Genomic DNA, 15,437 nt, shown 5'->3' with positions numbered 1-15,437 from the left:
TGCTCACAGAGTGAGCTGAATGCGATGCAGGATTCATAAGCAGAAGCCTTTTCTGCGTAAGGCTGACGTCTTCAGAGCAGCAGTGGGAGGTGCAGGTGCTGTCTTAGGGCTACATCAAAGGTGTCAATTAAGCATAATGCTGCTGCTTCACAACGCTGAGCCACCGCAACCCCCACTCGCTTTCCATGGAGCCCCGAAAGCCTAAGCAGTGTTATATGCTGTGCACTGAATCATAATGAGGTGCCTTTGGGGGCAATATACCAAATGACTCATCCAAAAATCAAAATGACAATAACTCTTGTAAAATCTTGGCTGACTGGCAAACTAGCAAATCCTAATTCCTTTGGATAATACAGTAGGCATTTTTAATAGATTTTTCTTACTTTTTACATAATACATTGTTTTCACTGGCTAATACTGGGTCCGCTTATTATAAGGAAAAAACATGTATAGCTACCACACCACTCACATCAATAAAACACATTATACTGCATAATAAATAATGATCACTTAATAGTGCTTAGGTGCTAAGAGCAGTCAGATCTCAACATGCCTTTTGTGCAAGGCATTGTTTAAGGTAAAGGTGCAATATATTTGTATAACCATAGGAACAACAAGATAAATTGCATTTAAATAGGCTTATTTAACCATTCCACTCATCTAGGCGTCAAATTCTCTTTGTACAGAGGACAATGGTTTGCACATATCAGCACTGATTCAACTGTTGTACTAAGTGTGTTGGGGAGACCCCATGCATATGGACACATTCACTGAAGTTCATACAGTGTTCAGCAAAAACACCCCATACGTCTGGCCAATAATGACTGGCCAATCAAATTTATTATCAATACTTCTAAAAACATTTAGGAAAAGGGCAACATGAGGACATTAAAAATGAGCTTTTTGGAATCTCAAACTTCTGAAATTTTAAAGGGCTTCTTATAAACAAATATGATATTATTTAGAAACTAATACTAAACTACTACTATTCACATGGAACTAGTACTCAAGACTGCTCAGTAACAAGACTAGTGCTCTGCCTTCTCTTTAAACCAAGCAGATATTCTTAGGTCTTATTATTATGAGAAAATTTAAGATAACAGATACACTTGAATAAACCTTGTAGGACTAGGCACTGGTTCCTGTTCCTTATAGATTGATTCCTTCCCCGTAACTTTCAACAATAGTTTTTCTTAGAATTACTAATGCAATTATTCTGTGTTGAAGACAAAGACTTGAGGCTACCAAGTGGAACCAGACAAATAGATGCAATGGTGTATTTGACTCTTGATGTATTTCCCACATGTACCATGTTGATGAGTATCTACTTGAGATGAAAAAACAAAGTATTATAAACCCTAAAAATTACTCACTTGCCACCACCAGAGTATCCAGAGCATTTAAGCTAAGCTCCAGTGCTCTCCCCAACAGTACGTTTTAAAAAGGAAAATTATGATAGTTGTGCTTGTGCTGGCCGTCTGTAATATGTGAAATCAAGAGCACAATTAATGGATCAAGGCCCTCAGGAGATTTAAGTGGCGTTTGCTCACCTCCTTACCCATATCCAAAACACAAACGTGCTGAGTACCTAAAAGGCGTACCAGGATTTTTGTGAGCATACAAGGACTCCCCATGGAGAGCTGTTTAGGAAACTCTAGAGCTGACAATGAGCACTGGGGATGAGATTCCTTTTACCAATCTTTAGGTACCTACTGTGTAAGCTTCTACATCTGAAGTAGATGACCTTTCTAGACCTTATTTTAACCAAGTTGCTGTTGTAGCATGAGTTCTATTATTCCCAAGCAACCATCTAAAACAGACCTGATGAACAATGTACTATGAGCATCCAGTGCAGTGTAGACTTCTAAAGTTAGGCAAGATGAATCCAGACCCACGCACCTAGAGGTTTAGGATATGCTGGAGATGAAGCAAAATCATCAAAATTCTCCCCACCTACCAATTTTGGTGGATTTTATTCCAAGCGCAGAACTCCATTAAATAAACTCTGATGACTGAAGTCCATACAGAGTCTACATTAGAGTCAACCTGAACAGGGACTTGGGTGACATGGGTTCTATTCCCAGCTCTCTATATGCATTTGCACAACACCGTGTCATGTCATCTCTACCACTTGTCTACTTAGGCTTTAAGTTCCTGCAGAATGAACTCTATGTGCACATCATGTTGTCTGTCTTCTGGATGCTCTGCATACCTGGAGATATGCATTACTATTTCTACTGATATTATTAATGTAATGCTTAAGACAGGCATCACAACAGGGAAGAAATGGTAATTCCTAATAATACCCCAGTCCACTCCAGAGGCCCTCCTTCTTTATCTTCTTGTTTATGGCTTGCTGGCCATTCCACCTCTGGCACTAGCTCCTTGTGTATCATTATACTGAATCTGCAAATAGAGTTGATATTAGGTGCTGTGTAGCAGGAAGAGACTGGACTGATTCGACCCCCTTCGCGAACAAAATCACAACTGCATTCTTACATATGCAGCTCATGACCAGATAACATGGCAACAAACATGTGAATAAAATTTGTAATATTTAATAATAATGCATTCCTGATAAGTAGAGGAATATAGTCTAAACTGCCCTAAAAACCATTTCTCGGTGGAATGCATTCTGGTTGGAAACGGCATTCCTGTCCAGTATCTGCACTGCATTTCTCACTGACTGATAGGGCATATGTTACTACAGGGAACCCTGATGTAGATAAAGACATATGAAATTGGTAAATCACTGTTGTGATTAATCATGTTATTGAGTGAGGCAAGAAGTTTCTTGTCACTTTTTATTCATAAAATGGCAGGGGTCAGAGACTTCAACTTAACACACAGCGCCCTCCCATTGTCTCATCAAAAAGATTTATCCATTCAAAATTTCACAGGTGAAATATGTATTAAAAAGCTAAAACAATAACAAAATTATTGTGGCTGCTCTGAGAAGACGTATGCAACTGCTTAGCTGTGAACTCCTTTCCTTACTGTCCTCTCTTGCTGAGGACGTATAGCAGGGCAAGGGTTCGTCTTTGTATTTGCTTTTCCAGCACCTGGCACACACATGAAGGTAGAAAACCCCACAAAATAGAATGCTGGATACCAGCAAAATAAGTTTTCATATGAAGATTTTTATAAGCTAGTGAAAATGCTTAATAAAATAAAATCATGAAAAAAAAAGTACTTTGATAGCATTCCAAAAAATGCGTTTTGACAGGGCATCTTTTTATTAAGCAATAAAAAGAAAAAGTGAGAAAAGCTGAATTAAAGTATCAAGTGCCAGTCTGAGAAGCTCCCAATGACACTGCACTGTATTAAAATCATACTCTCCTATAAAATTGCCTGTTGATGTGTTAGCATCTTGTACTCTATAAAAAATGTTGAGATGACTCTGTGTGTTTACAAAAGTGGTTTGCCAAACACAGAAGTGTGTGTGAAGAGGAAAGAGAAGACTAAGGGAAAGGAATGGTGCAAGCTTTTTCGCAGCCACAACTTATCCATGACTAGGACAGTCAAAACTGAAAAATGATTTACAAAAGGCACAACAACATGTGTAGGTCATATTCAGCAACTGTTAGCTAGAAAATGGTGATGTGAGATCGTTTGTTGACCTTGTCTCAATTACTCCTGTAGTTTGTCACTGTCCTTTCCAAAACAACATTTTTGTCTCAAGAAGATTATGTAGTTACAAAGTAGTTAGGGAACAAACCATACCTTGCCTTTTCATTCCTTGTGCTTTTGTATTCTACTTGTATACACCTCGTCATCTTTGTCTTCATTGCAAAGGAGAGAGCTTGTCCAGAGCATTACGTTAAGCAAACACCCTCATTATCACTCCTCGGTAAAAACAGGGCTTTATAGATTCTACCTTAACATGCAATTGGTTGAGAAAACTCCCAAATAACCAGTACTACATTCATTTTAACTGGTGCTAAACTGTCCTTTTTACATTCAATCTTTGCTAGAGTTTATGTCAAGAAGTCATGCAGATACAAAAAGAACATCTCTCTGCCATTGAAGACAAGGCTTAACAGACCCATACAGAGCTTGTACCTCATCAACAGATCAACAGATTAGAAATGTCAGCAGAAGGGATCACCCTCAGGTCAGGTTTACATTCCCATCCCAGCAGCCACCAATACCCGAGTCCCTGTAAGTCATCAGTACCTGTGGTAGCCGCAACACGTAACCCAAGCAGTGCAAAGCTCAGCAGGGACTGTAAACCCCACACGCTCTCAGCCCATGCTGATCTCCATCCAGCGGCCACTATGATGGCACTTCTACCTCAACCTGAAGTCAGCTATGTCTGCGCTATCAAGCAGAGAAGTGCTACAGACACGCAGATATTGCAGACATGCCCAAGATCTCAGGAGACAGGAGCCTTCCTTGAAAATACAATTCCTTGGAATCCGCAAGTATTTTTTTTTGTAGCCTCAGAAGGTGGGTAAGTGCCTCTTGTTTTTCCTCTGCTCTTCATCAGAGTACAGCTGATATCTATGATCTTGGCTGCTAATTTCAGGTAGTACCTAATCTAGAGAGCATCTACACATACATAAAATTTAATGAAAATCTCTCTTTTGAACTGATTTGCCTAATTGGAAAGACTAGGATTCTCAAATCAGCCTATGCAAATGGAGTACCAACTCTGAGGATGTTTCTTCATTTAGCGTTTAACTTTTCAATCCTTAAGCAGGTTAAACTATTCAGTCTAACTAGATCTATTTCTCTTACTAACTCTTGATTTTTACTACAAGCTATAAAATTATGAAACTTAATTTTTTAATGATTAATATCAAATACAAACACTATAAATAAAAAATTAAAAGGAAGCCAGGATCAAAGTAAAAATCATCTGGAAATCCCAGGATCTGTAGGATGACTCCATCACTCCCATGGGTTTGTACCCTTGGCTTCAGGAAAGTTTCGCTTCAGCATATTTATTACAAAATCTGTCAGCCGAGTACCTATAACAGTGTGAATAAAAACATGTGACCTCGCCAAAGACAATATGATATGTCATGTTCCTTCCTTTGGGATCCAAAAGACCTTCTTGAGTCAAGTGGTTAAAGAAGGGTTGTTTCTGGATAACAGCCTAGGGATGAACCATCAAACTAAATGAAAACATACCTTCTTGCAGAGGAACAGATCTACCTCTTGTTTTCTAACTAGCTGAGAAAAGCACAAGCATCTGCTCTAGAGAAGCCTTCAGCAAGATCCAATTTCCACATCCTAAAACATTTTTTTCTTTAGGGAAGATCTACAGTTTTGATCAGGCTTTAGTTTAACATGTAGCTTCACAATTTCTTTGCCCAAGTGCAATTTTTTAAAAAAGCACACAGTCCTTGGTAATATGACATATTCTATCCATTCTTCACATACGTTCCCTTTGTCATTCAGAATAGATATGTATCAGTCCAGTTACTCTTGAAATAGACACTTGTCGCACTAAATAACTGAAACTCCTAAATAACTCTTCTTAACACCAAACCTGAATCACTGTTACAAATAAAATTTCAAGCATCCGAAATATTTTGAGTGATAGTTTGAGGGGAATAGGAGATAGCTCAGAGGGGAGGAGAAGTGAGAAGGAAATACTTTTGAAGGAAGTGCTCAAACTGAAAAAAAAAGTAAATAGCTACTTTTGTTGAGAGCAAGTCCTGAAAATTGCAGTTGGGATCTCAGAGGCTAAACCAGAGTTCACCGGAATGCAGTAACTTTCCTTAATTTAATGGACCGAGGGTACAATAATTCCAGCCGTCTCATGCTGCTCTTGATTTGATTAAAAGTAATGATCATGAAGAAGTAAGTGCTGCTTTCTTTGAATCTGTTACCTCTTCACTTGCGCTGAAGCTGCCACCAATGGTGTTAATTGGTAGCTGGACAGAAGCCGACAGCTACTAAATAGCCGTCAGACATTCATAATTTTCAGTCAGCAGCAACGGGCTGATACCCGGTCTCACTGAAATTATGCATCTCTTTTATGATGTCCTTTCCCGAATAATATTTCATGCCAACAAAAAAACATCAAAGTGTTTTACAGGCTTTAAGAAGACATCAGGAAAACTAAATAGAGGCAGGATTATCTATTGCACTTGGAACCAGACTTCAGCCCTCTGCCTGCCTGGGAGGTCACACTACCTTTCCCTGCTTTTTGTCTTTGCTTTGTTCCCTGCTTCTCTTCTCTATTTAGACTGAAAGCATTCTGAAGCAGACAATACTCAAATGCATTTGTAAAAAACTAGAAAGCAATCCTCCTGCAGCGAGATTTCTGTCTTGTGGTACTGTTTTGAAACACTGTCAGATGTAAATAAAAAACGGAACAAAACATATAATAATGGAGAAGTTAGCCCTTACCACAGGTCTTCTTAGCTTGCACGTACTCTTTTAAAAAAAAAGTATTCTGTGTTTTTATATAAAAATAGGATGCATCTGCTTTCAGGAGCCAGGGAGGCTACCAGGAAAATATAAGCACATTAAGCATATGCTCTGCTAAGAAAAGAAAAAGGAAAAAGCAAGGATGGAAGAAAGGTGAACACCACCTATGGAAAGGCATACTTTCCTCTTAAATAAGTCAAGACATAGTGTAAAAGCAAATGCAGCTTTTTTGCTCACTGCAGATTGTGTAGGTCAAGAAGAGGTGATGAGTGTGTGTCTCCCATTCCCTTACAGACTGACACATATTTCCTTGCCCTCAGTTAACCAGACTACAGATTTGAACCTGCGTGGCACTAAGCACTAGTGTAGCCTCTGGTATCACTAAGGGTCTTCCTCTGCAGCCTGCTTTCCATGTGCAGCTCCACCCTTTCCCCCGTGCTGCCATGGCAGTGTGTCCCAGAGCCTGTGGGACACTATTTTTTACCCTGTTGTTCCCATGCTGTTACTCCCATGGCCATGTACCTGCAAAGCCCGACAGTGTTGTTATGGCAGGTTCTGTATGGGGCTTTGAGGCTTGCCAAAGATGCTGCCTTTACAGGCAATGGAGGGAGAAAGGCACCTCCAAAGGGTGAAAGTTATCCAAAACCCTTGGGAATATCACTAAAAGCCCTTTGCCCCCAGTACCAGATGAGACAATGAGGGAAATGGTTCTCTGGAGCGGTGGCTGGGGGCTTGCCAAGAAGAGGGGACACTCAGGGTCCTTTGCCTGCTCCCACACACAGTCAGGGGCCACCACAACAAGGTGAGACTGAAACAGAAAGCTCTACACACTAGGGGCGAGGGCCTTCAAGCAGGATTTTCTCTAAAAATCATTTGTTAACATTACTGAATTTATCTTCAAAGCACCGGTTTTGGTAAAATGGTATTGCTCCAAACTTAGAGATGTGAAAATGAGACACAGACATTAAAGAAAACCAACAAACAGACCACCACCCCTCCCCCAAAAAGAAAAAAACCCTTTGATTTCTGTAAGCAACTTGAGAAACTATTGGGACAAATTTGGGAAAGTTATCACTCCATACCACTATTTGCTAAGAACAAGGGTCTCATGGACTTCATTGTGTTTATAAACATTTAGTTCAATCCAAAGTTTGGCTTAATTCACTTACCACTTGAAATTCCGTGTCAAAGAAAGGAAGGAGTTCTTAAGGATGCTATTTAAGTGCTTAAACCAAAAGAGGGATCTGGACAGGCTGGATCGATGGGCTGAGGCCAACTGTATGAGGTTCAACAAGGCCAAGTGCCAGGTCCTGCAATTCAGCCACAACAACCCCATGCAACGCTACAGGCTTGGGGAAGAGTGGCCGGAAAGCTGCCCAGAGGAAAAGGACCTGGGGGTGCTGGTTGACAGCCGGCTGAACATGAGCCAGCAGTGTGCCCAGGTGGCCAAGGCGGGCAACGGCATCCTGGCATGTACCAGAAATAGTGTGGCCAGCAGGACTAGGGAAGTGATCGTGCCCCTGTACTCGGCACTGGTGAGGCCGCACCTCGAATACTGTGTTCAGTTTTGGGCCACTCACTACAAGAAAGATGCTGGAGCGTGTCCAGAGGAGGGCAACGAAGCTGGTGAAGGGTCTAGAGCACAAGGCTTATGAGGAGCGGCTGAGGGAACTGAGGTTGTTTAGTCTGGAAAAAAGGAGGCTGAGGGGAGACCTTATCGCTCTCTACAACTACCTGAAAGGAGGTTGTAGCGAGGTGGGGGTTGGTCTCTTCTCCCAAGTAAGACGCGATAGGACAAGAGGAAATGGCCTCAAGTTGCGCCAGGAGAGGTTTAGATTGGATATTAGGAAAAATTTCTTCATTGAAAGGGTTGTCAAGCATTGGAACAGGCTGCCCAGGGAAGTGGTTGAATCACCATCCCTGGAAGTACTTAAAAGACGTATAGATGTCGTTCTTAGGGACATGGTTTAGTGGTGGACTTGGCAGTGTTAGGTTTACGGTTGGACTCGATGATCTCAAAGGTCTTTTCCAACCTAAACAATTCTATGATTCTATGTCCTAGCCTCATTTACACATCCATTTCTCTAACAATGGGGAAATGACCCAAAGACTGTACCTTCATTAACTCTAAAAATGATGAATCCCAATCAGCTATCCTGTGCTGGATGAGAAGAAAAAATAAGGTTGAATACCTACATTAAAGACTATACCATACTATAGAGGTACACAGGAGAAAATTATGGGTAATTCAAGGATATCCCTTCATTTTAGGATTTTATCAGTTTTAATACGCAACTTTGAGATGTTTACATTTTTCTAACATAGTCTTTGTCTATGCCACTTTCCTTTTTTGGCCCATGTAGTTATCCATGTGTATTATCTTGATATGGGTATGAACTGATGACTGAGGCAGGCATCTGATCCTTTTGCGTAGCAAGAACGCGCAGACTTTTCAAAACACAGCAAGAATCAAACAAAAGGAATCAGATTCTTTCTAATGAGCAACATGCTCTTCTCCTTACAGCTCGCTTAGCTTTTTCTGAAGGGCACACTATCAATAATGCTTTCTGCCTGCCCTTTATCCCTACTTTTCTCAACTTTCTTTTATGATACAACTGTTGACAAAATGATACACCTTTCTTTTTGGAATGTGCATGTATTGCCTTTGATCTGAGCAAAGAATCTACTGTTTTTCTCGAGTATTTTTTATGTTTATCCCTAATGAAAGAAAAATCCCTAACAGTTATTTAAAGATTAACTGAAAGCAGTTTAAAAGCATAGAATAAAAAAATACATATATATACACTTTGCAGTAATAACATGATAACGAAATCATAACTTCTCCTTATGCACTAATCATTTAGGAGACTCTCTAATACTGAGACGTTTAATGTAAACAACATGGAAAAAATTATCTGTTTGTATGTGCTCTAGATGGTAATTTCTTTATTCTGCTACTGTCACGGATACATAATTCCAATAAATAGGCAGCATATTTACTGGATGGCAGAATAGTGAAATCTGTACATACTGTCTGCATTTCATGGGAGAACTTTGTTTTTTGTCTAACAATATCTAAGAGTTAGTGTTTCTTTTTCTTTCCACTGTTGTTTTTTTAATGCAGTGTCTAATATCAAATTGCATATTTTTAAGATCTATTCATTGATTGTTTTTAGTTTTACATGATCTAAAAAAAATTCTTGAGGGCAAGTGCCCACTTAGTACAATATTGCTTCCTTCTATGACAGTAATACTGATGTAAATACTCATGTATGGAAGGTTAGAAATAGGCTTCCTGTAACATTCACACAATTTGACTTCACTATTTGCAGAAAGCAAACACAAGAGGCTCAGACAGCCAAATCAGATCCATTGTCCCCACTAAAATTAACTTCTATAGAAACATTTTCAATTGTTTACCCTTTTTAAGCTCTAACAAGTTATAGAATAGAATAGAATAGAATAGAATAGAATAGAATAGAATAGAATAGAATAGAATAGAATAGAATTCCCCTCCTCAGGAAGCTGTAGAGAGCAATGAGGTCGCCCCTCAGCCTCCCTTTCTCCAAAAGAATCCAAAGTTCTTAGCCGTTCCTCATAGGACATGCCTTCCAGCCCTTTCACCAGCTTTGTTGCTCTCCTCTGGACTCATTCGAGTACCTTAGCATCCTCCTTAAATTGTGGGGCCCCGAACAGCACCTCCCAGTTTGGTATCATCAGCAAACTTGTAATGGTGCATTCAACTCCTGCATCCAGATCATTGATAAAAATATCGAACAGAACTGGCCCTAGAATTAAGCCCTGAGGAACACCGCTCGTGACTGGTCACCAGCCAGATGTAGCCCCATTCACTATAACACTTTGAGCTCTGCCCTTCAGCCAGTTCTTCACCCAGGCTCCTACCGGCTGATAGATTGCTCTGTCAACATCCTATACGTTCCTGTAGGGCTTTGTCTGATGTCTTTCTCTATGAAAATCTTAATTACAGTGTCCAAATGATTAAGTCAAATAGACAAGGACATGGACCATCTCTTGACAAACTAATATGTGCCTATTTCCTGTAAATTTATTGTTTTTACATAAGATATTTTTAAGATGGGTAAATCTGTCATTAGCACAGAACCGTCCAAAATGGTTTGTATTTTTAATATTTCCATTACGCTGTTTCTTTTCTTGTTACAAATGTAATGATATATTAATTATTATTGTGGCATAATTAATACATCCCTTTTTTCACAAGCTGTAAAATAATCTCCTGATCTTTTGCAGTGATTGAACATGCAATGGCATTCTGCTCAGACTCTGTAAAATTGAACTGCAGGAAATTAAGATTTACTCACCTACACTGCTCCTGCATGTTTAAGTAAAAACAGCACTATTTTTCTCAGGATCAAAACCAACAAGGTATCACATAATCCACATGGCAAAAATGTTGCTAGTCTCATGGCAGAAACATTTGTTATGCATAGCAGGACAGTATTCCACATAGAGATGAACGTACACAGTTCAGTGTCCATTACCTGTACTCCCAAATGAATATTCATTAGAAAAAACCAGAAAGAGTCCATAACATTCACACACCAAACAGGGCCTCCTTTGCTAAAGTTTAATTTAACTCTGTTCCACCTAGCTACAAAGCAAGCTACTTAATATATGTTTAAGAAAGAGCTACTCTGGGCTTGTTCCTCACAATTGATACTTCTGCCCGTTACCTCTTTTCAGGTTTCTCTATTTCAGCTGTTCTTAGGATGTGTAGGAAGCACATTGCCTCCCAGTCCTGCTACCCACGTCTACGCCTCTGTCTCTCATTGTGTCTCTCCCACTTTCCTCCTTCCCTGAGCAAGGATGCTTTTTTCCTCAGCTTGGTCTTCCTGTGAAAAATATGGTTCCAGCTGGTCCGTGCCTCCCCTCTTTGAAACCAGCTAGGAGCACCTGGGTCATTCTGATCACCACCATAAAGACCTTACAGTGCTGGATGCAGGTCCCCGTATGACGTTCGCTTCCCTGTTGGAAGAAGACTTACGGCAGAAAGAGTGAGGTGGCTTGCAGACAGCACTGATGTTTGCCTCTTGCAAAATCCATATTCACAAGCAATGCTGCAAATGCTGGATTGGGTCTACTCAGCTGGCCCACACCAAGTATTATTTGTACTTTCAGGCACCAATACTGGCAAATTATCTAATGCACTTTTTTTGTTTGTTTATTTGTTTTGCTTTGGAGAAAGCTGCAGGGGGGGGAACTAGTCATAGACTATTTAGTGGGAGCAGCTGCAAAGGCAGCCACAGCAAGGCCTTCAGACAGAACTTTTTAAAGCTTTTTGCTGTGTCTTCTCCAGCCTGTACCACTGGCTTGTTAGGTCAACTTTGACTTATTTCCTCCTCAGTTATCCTTGCACCTCACATTCACATCTGTAATTGATTCCTTCTCTGCCCTGCCCCCCTTTCCTCATTATCCTCATTGTCTTTAACCTATCCTTTCCTCAATGCTGCCTCTTAACTCCCCCAGAAACAAAATACAAAAAAAGACTGTGAAATCAACCTTTTGCAGACACAGATCCTACGCTGCATAACTTGGACTACTTTCTGCATTGTGCTTATTTGGTTCCTAGTACAAAGAATACCTCTTTTTGTCAGTCCTTAGGTATTGGCAGCAAAATCATGCACGGAAAATAAAGTAAAATGAACTGTGGTAATGCCAGAGTATGATTTATAAAACACTGAAGAATTATTTTGTATTGGGAGGACACTTCATCTCAGAAGCAACTGAGAAAACAAGTGAATTTTACTATCAACTGTTTCATACATACAATGTTTTTCCACAGAAATGTGGAATTTGAAGCACATTGCCAATCGTATTGAAACAGATTGGTTGCTGTTGTTAAGAAAGATTTCTTGCTTGCTTTACCTGAGCTGGTAGAAGCAGGAGACTTGCTGCGTCGGGATGGGCCTGGGCTCTTGGTGGTGCTCCTACGTGAAGTCGAAGCTATTTTGGTATAGGAAGTGGATTTCACCACCCGACATTCTAAAAGACAAAGAAACTGCATAAGTTAGCAATTAAGAAAGTCAGCAAGATTCTGTAACAGAAAGAGCACTGAAAAGCACAAACATTTAGCCCACGCTTGTTTTCATTCATCTTGAGGAGTTTTATGGGAAAATATAAAATCTGTATAAATGGCTCCATTAAAATCCAAGTACAGTATGTACCACATCCCAGACAAAGAACTGCTGCAGTAATCCAGACTTTTAGATACCATGGTTACTGCAGGTACTTAGGACAGCTTAATTTAACAGAACCGAGACTACACCTAAAATTTTATTTGCTTTTGAAGATTTCAGCACAAGTAATGCAGTGGTTTTTTTGTAAACAATCCAAATGCAATGTAAGCATTTTTGTTAACCGAGGCAGTCTCCTCTCGAAGAACCGGAAGGCTGCTTTTATATATCAAAATGTTAAGGCTGTGCAAGATGACGCAGGTGTCTGTCACTCATGAAAGGTTTGAAGAAAGTGAAGCAGGTTTGTTGCTCCTGCTTAATCCTCTAGTGAGCAACAGCCCACATTGTATAGCACACGCAATTCATCACAGGTTGAGGGAAATGGCACTACTTGCTCATAAGAGACATCAGTAAAATCAATGAAGAGGCGAAATTACCCTCCCACTTGAGAACACTGCAAGATGTTCAGGTTAGAGTTTATATACACCCACACAGCTCTGTAGGCATTCTTGCATTACGCCTGCAAAATGGTTCTTGGCCTGAGGATGAAAGAACTTAGTGTGCATAATGCTGATGTCTTGCAGTCATAATGGATACTAAATTAATCACCAGACATATTATACAGTCGGGGAAAAAAAAGGATTTCCACTTCTTAGCCAATATACAATTAGAAGTCTGAAGCAATGTTTATACTGTCTTCACCTGACGATGTCAGTATACTTCACTTGTTTAAAAATACATCAATAAACATTGAGTTCTATATCAGACCTGTTCCCCATTTTCTTCCCATGGTTAAGGTTCCTCAACATAGGTTAAGAGAAATAAACAAGAATTTTTTCTCCTAGTCAGAAAATACCATGTACAAGGCTGCACATTATTTAGTCTTCACAGATGATCAGTGGAGCCTGTAACATAGTTTAGACAGATTAGAGAACAAAGAAATAAAACTGAGCATAACTAATTAACTTAAACATATCCACCAGAGAATGATGTCATGAAGTGTATTTCTCTTGGCTGCCCTAACTGTTTGTCTTTTGTCAAGCTGTTGAAGGAAGCAAGAACTGATGCATTGCTGAGGGAACATCCAGCACAGTTGAGAGCAGAAGGGATCAGAGAAATACCCTGGTTTTTCCAAAGAAGCTTTTCTTCCCAAACTCTCCCACCTTCCTAATGCCCAAAAGCAGCTAATTTCTTTCTGTTGACATTTTACGTGATTCATTGATGACTACCCTCATTTTATACTGAACGATCAGTGGAAATGGAGAAAAACATTTACTCTGTTGTAAGAGGAAATTATCAACTGAAAACAGGAGAAATCAGATGAAAGCTTTCAATTAGATTCCACTAGGTAACTACAGAGGAACCTTACACTGATGTATTGGCATAAACTGCTGCTCCAGAAACCTTCTATACATATCGAATGCAAACAGATTCTTTACTTTTCTTGTAAACAAAGATTTAAAATGTCCAAACACCTAACCTAACAAACAGCCGACTTGTTTGATAATGTAAAACTAAGACATAATCCCAGTGTGGGCCCCATTCACAGGAATCAGTCAGGAAGGGAACTGAATATTCTAATGGTCAATAAACAAAAAGACTAAAGGAGAATGACCCAGTCAAGCTAAAACGATTAGATTATAGACATTTGCTTAGCAGAAAAACTTAAAAATCCATGAAGAAAACAGCCAGCTACTTTTTGTAATGTACTTTACTATGTAAAAAGCTTTCCTCCGTTTCCAGCATGTAAAGAAAACAATTATCTGCATCCCTTTCTTGCAATTCATGCTATGCACTAAACCTTAATTCTCATCTTATTACAACTATTAATACTCATTCAGGTTTTCTGAATACCTTATAAGCACCCAGAGTTAGAATGAGGTTAGAAATACAATTTTGCATTTGAATGTGTATTTCCCCTCATAGTATTAGAAAACCAGGCAGAAAGTGGTACGAAAGGAAAGAAGAGGCAACTAAATCCACGTCCAGATTATCTTTCTATCCTACTGATACAATGCTCTCTAGGACAATACTCAAGATAGTCCTTATATCATTTTCACCCAATATATTCAGAAATTAGAAGAAAATAAATATTAAAAGGTTATTCTTCTTCATCTGGGGTTCGTCTTACATGGGCAAGGAAGGTGTGGATGACCTTAACTGCAAAGGTTAACTGCATCTTGTCATCATCTTCCTTCTCTCCCAGCAAGAAGTGCTCCTGCTCACATGCTACTACCATTTCTGGGAAAGAGGGAGGCTGGCAGCTGGCTGCACCATCAGGGGCATTTGACCACCCCTCACTACTGACGGTCTCCTTAGAAAGGATGATGTTAGGAATGGTCTGCAAATTGTCCTGATGGGCTACATATAGACCATGACCTGTTATTTGAGTATCCCTATATATGCCCTATACTAGGAAGCCACCTCTCACAGCTAGCTGAACATTAAATCTCTCACCACTGGAGCAGAAACACAGATGATCATAATTTCAAATGATAATTTGAGAAATAAACAATTATCACAGAATCATAGGATAATCCAGGTTGGACCTGAGAAGATCTCTAGTCCAATTTCCTGCTGAAGGCTAGAAGTAGTCTCACGTTCACAGTCCTATTCCATCTGGGGAACACTTCAACCAACCTGAGGAACAACACAGCAGGGCATAAACAGACCAGGAGGATCATGGAAAGCATCAATGACAACTTCCTGATCCAAGTGATAGAGAAATCAGTGAGGAGAGATGCTCTGCTCACACTCACAAAAAAGGAAGGGCTCACTGGCGATGTGAAGACTGAAGGCAGCCTTGGCTGCAGTGACCATGAGATAGCGGAGTTTAGGGTT

General features: G+C 39.9%; 1 protein-coding gene across 3 annotated transcripts in view; it reads right to left on the bottom strand.

Annotated features, from left to right (window-relative positions):
- DCLK1 (doublecortin like kinase 1) overlaps nt 1-15,437 on the bottom strand; it is a 253,346-nt gene that overhangs the window by 65,762 nt on the left and 172,147 nt on the right. For all 3 annotated transcript variants that reach the window (XM_075139785.1, XM_075139783.1, XM_075139784.1), the window contains exon 5: nt 12,289-12,405. In XM_075139785.1, coding sequence (XP_074995886.1) covers nt 12,289-12,405 — 117 coding nt within the window. The remainder of the gene's footprint in view (nt 1-12,288; nt 12,406-15,437) is intronic.

Source organism: Calonectris borealis, chromosome 1 (assembly GCF_964195595.1).
Source record: "Calonectris borealis chromosome 1, bCalBor7.hap1.2, whole genome shotgun sequence".
NCBI classification, from domain to species: domain Eukaryota; kingdom Metazoa; phylum Chordata; class Aves; order Procellariiformes; family Procellariidae; genus Calonectris; species Calonectris borealis.
This window is presented reverse-complemented; position numbering and strand designations above follow the sequence as displayed.